This window comes from Lactuca sativa, chromosome 4 (assembly GCF_002870075.4).
Source record: "Lactuca sativa cultivar Salinas chromosome 4, Lsat_Salinas_v11, whole genome shotgun sequence".
NCBI lineage: Eukaryota > Viridiplantae > Streptophyta > Magnoliopsida > Asterales > Asteraceae > Lactuca > Lactuca sativa.
The window spans coordinates 209,558,231-209,562,148 of record NC_056626.2 but is presented as its reverse complement, the minus strand read 5'-3'; the positions used below and the strand labels follow the sequence as shown (position 1 = coordinate 209,562,148).

At 34.7% G+C, this 3,918-nt stretch overlaps 1 protein-coding gene across 1 annotated transcript; it reads left to right on the top strand.

Moving 5' to 3' along the window:
* Window positions 1-1,596: 1,596 nt before the first annotated feature.
* Window positions 1,597-2,691, top strand: LOC122197511 (uncharacterized). The gene is made up of 3 exons (XM_042901701.1): window positions 1,597-2,074; window positions 2,155-2,273; window positions 2,371-2,691. Exons 1-3 carry the CDS (start codon window positions 1,597-1,599, stop codon window positions 2,689-2,691), a joined length of 918 nt encoding a protein of 305 aa, XP_042757635.1.
* The last annotated feature ends 1,227 nt before the right edge of the window (window positions 2,692-3,918 follow it).

The window sequence follows — 3,918 nt, the reverse complement described above, 5'->3', positions numbered from 1 at the left end:
GCTGTGTGGCAGTGTATTTCGTATTATTCTGTTTTATCACTTACTGTCATGGTGTGTATGTAATATGATTGTATGTTATTTTGTTTTATCACTTTGTTTGACAATATGATATTATTTTGTTTTCTGAAACAATGCGTGTGTTTTAGACTCACTAACTCACTTTGTGTTAGATAGATTTCTAACTGAAGTAATGACATCAACCACAACAACCCCATCTATGGGATCAACTGCAGCTCAAGAGAATCTTAAACGCAAATCAAATGATCCTGGATGGGAATATGCAGTGTGTGTGAATCCTAAGAAATTGGAGCGAGTGAAATGCATTTTATGTAATAAAGAGATGGACGGGGGAATCAATAGACTAAAACAACATATTGCACAAATTAAGGGAAATGTTTCTTCATGCCCAAAGGCCACAAAAAATGACCAAATAAAATGTAGAGATGCTCTTCTTGATAACCGAAATAAAAAGAAGGGAAGGTAGATGAAAATGAGTCTTTAAGAGCACAAGTGAATATTAGAAGTAGTGACAATGAAACCATTACCATCGATGATGATTTGATGGAAGATTCATTTGGCTCTATGAAGGCTAAACGTTCTTTTGGGCCTATGGATCGGTTTCCAAACACTATCAACCCCCAAGATGTTTCAAACATGGGAAAGAGCAAACAAGAAAATATGTCAAATGCTATTCGTAAAGAACACATGGTTCGTGTGAAAGAATATATTTGTAGATGGGCCTATGAATGTGCCATTCCTTTTCATGCCTTTGAAAAGGATAGCTTCAAAATTATGTTGGAGGCGGTTGGCCAATTTGGACGTGGGGCACCACCTCCAACTAGATATGAGATGGGAGAAACATATTTCAAGAAAGAAGTAGAAAGAACAATAAATTTGTTGACACCGTACAAAGATGAATGGAAATCTAATGGATGCTCAATAATGACGGACGCATGGTCAGATAGAAAGAGAAGGAGCATCATGAGCTTATGTGTTAATTCAAAGATGGGGACCGTTTTTTTGTCATCTAAAGAATCATCGGATGAAGCTCACACAAGTGAACACATACATGAGTATGTTGAAAGTTGCATCAAAGAAGTTGGCCCCGAGAATGTGGTACAAATTGTGACCGACAATGCATCAAATAATATGGGAGCGGCCAAGTTGTTATAGGAAAAAAGACCAACTATTTTTTGGACATCTTGTGCAACACATACCCTCAATCTTATGCTTGAAGGTATTAATTTTAATTGTGCTAATTTTATAATTTAATGTTTTTTATTAATTTTGAATAATATTATTAACGTTTTATTTATTTTAAAAGGTATTAGTGGGCTACCTAGGTATAAGAAAATTCTCAACCATGCAAAGACACTCACGGTGTTTATTTATGCTCATCATAAAACTTTGGCCATGATGAGACACTTTACCAAGAAAAGAGATATTGTGCAACCGGGAGTCACGAGATTTGCTTCAGCATTTCTTACTTTGCAAAGTTTGGCCGATAAAAAGGCCCAACTAAAAAAAATGTTTACAAGCGATGAATGAGAATCATGTAGACTTAGCAACACCGTTAAAGGGAAAGCCACATATGACATGGTGGTAAATGCCACATTTTGGGCCGGTGTAGCATTATGTTTAAAGGTTTTTGCCCCTTTGGTCAAAGTTCTTCGGATGGTTGATGCGGATCGAAAGCCATCAATGGGTTTTGTATATGGTGAGATTCAAAATGCGAAACAAGAAATTATTAATGCTTTGGGAAACAATAAAAAAGCGTATGAGCCTATTATGGATATCATTTCGAAAAAGATGAAAGGTAGGCTTGATACACCCCTACATTTGACGGCTTACCTTTTAAATCCATATTATCTTTATAAGAATCCGGAGATCCAAAATGATATTGATGTGACCGATGCGATTGTTGATTTTGTCGATACAATGTATCCGGGAGATCATTCTTTGCAAAACCATATCGTGATGGTTGAGTTGCCGGTTTACATGGGTAAAGAAGAAAATTTTAGTCGAGAAATTGCAATTAAAGGATGTGAGGTGAACAACGACAAATTTGATCCGGGTAATATATTTTAAATTGTATTTATTTTATAAAATTCCAAAATAATAAATTTAACAATGTTTTTTTCTTTCAATTTGTAGCGAATTGGTGGGTAGCTTATGGTGCCTCAACTCCACAATTGAGAAAGATTGCTACAAGGATACTTTCTTTAACAACTAGTTCTTCGGGGTGTGAAAGAAATTGGAGCACTTTTGAAGGGGTTGATAGTTTACTAAATTTTAATTATAATTTTTAAGTAGTTTATTCAAAACTTGTATATTTATCAAACTTTTTTTTTTGCTTATTTAATTTTGTAGGTACATACAAAGAAAAGAAATAGATTAGAGACGTCTAAATTGAACAATCTTGTTTTTGTTCAATTTAATGAAAATTTGATGGAAAATAACAAGAAAAGGAAGACTAAGGATATGGAAGTACTTTTAGCAAAAGATGCAAGTGAGGCTCAAGAATGGATTGTCGAAAATGATGTATTGTTGGATGAAGTTGAGCCCGATGAAGCTATGGGTGACGAGGAGTTTTTACAAAATCGTAGAAGTTCTAGATTGAGAGAACTTGATGAGGAAGAATTTGTGTCGGAGGATGAGGAAGAACTAAATGAAGATGTTGAATATGAATAAGATGGAGTTAACATCAACGAACAAATCGGAGCTACATTGGAAGAGGAAGATTAAATGATTAATCTAAATATATAATATTAAAGAATGGTGTCTATTTTTGAAACAATTTAACATTTGGAAATGTATCTTTTGTTGGTATTCACCTAATTTTGTAATGAATTTACATTAACTAGTATTTTAAATTATGATCTTTGACATGTATAATTTCATTTAAAATATTTTTCTACATGATTTACCGTATCCGAGTACTCCCCGAGTAATCCGAGTACTCGCTACTCCCCCCTCGACCGAGAAGGTACCGAGTAGCGAGTTTTCCAACCTTGCCGGTGAATAAGTTTCCTCATAATCAATTCCGGGTCTTTGAGAGAAACCTTGAGCAACAAGTGTAGCCTTATATCTTACAATTTCGTCTTTCTCATTTCTTTTTCGTACGAAGATCCATCTATACCCTAATGGTTTCACAACTCTTGGTGTGAGGATAATGGTCCCAAAAACCTTTCTCTTGTTAAGAGAATTTAACTCAACTTGCATAGCTTCCTTCCATTTAGCCCAATCATTTATTCTTTCACATTCAATGACATATTGTGGTTCGGGATCATCATTCATAATATCACATGCAAATGAATAAGAAAATATTGTACTTATATTGTCAGTTTCATTTTGGTCACGTATTCTAGTTGCTTAACCATAATTTTGTGCATCATCCTCCTTTCCTGGGGGAATTTGAATAATTTGTGTCTCTCCGGAACACTTCCCTCATGATCTAGTGTAGTTTCTGATCCTCTTCTTTTTTGTGGGTTCTTATCCTTAGAACCAAATGGCCTTCCACACTTCAGGCGTTTTCAGACTCTTGAGTGACTTTATCATTACATTGTCCATGTGGAATTTCAATTCGAGTTGGAACATTGATAGCTGGTATATATGATTTAGTCACCCTTTTTGTGTTAGTAAATGCATCAGACAATTGATTTGCCATTTCATGAAAATGCATTATCTTTTGAACTTCCATGTCACATTGTTTTGTGCGAGGGTCAAGATATGATAAACAAGGCTCATGCCATGACACATCTTTTTCATTAATCTTCTTTTCTCCCCTTAATGATGGGAAATTTGCCTCATCAAATTGGCAATCTGCTAGGCATGCTATAAAAATATCACCTATTAATGGTTCAAGATATCTTATAATATATACCGACTCTTAACCAACATATATTCCTAACATTCTTT

Coding starts and splice junctions, on each gene's coding strand:
- LOC122197511 (XM_042901701.1), top strand. CDS start 1,597: ATGGTGGTAAATGCCACATTTTGGGCCGGTGTAGCATTATGTTTAAAG. Junction 2,075..2,154: donor CAACGACAAATTTGATCCGG/GTAATATATTTT, acceptor TTCAATTTGTAG/CGAATTGGTGGGTAGCTTAT. Junction 2,274..2,370: donor ATTGGAGCACTTTTGAAGGG/GTTGATAGTTTA, acceptor TTAATTTTGTAG/GTACATACAAAGAAAAGAAA.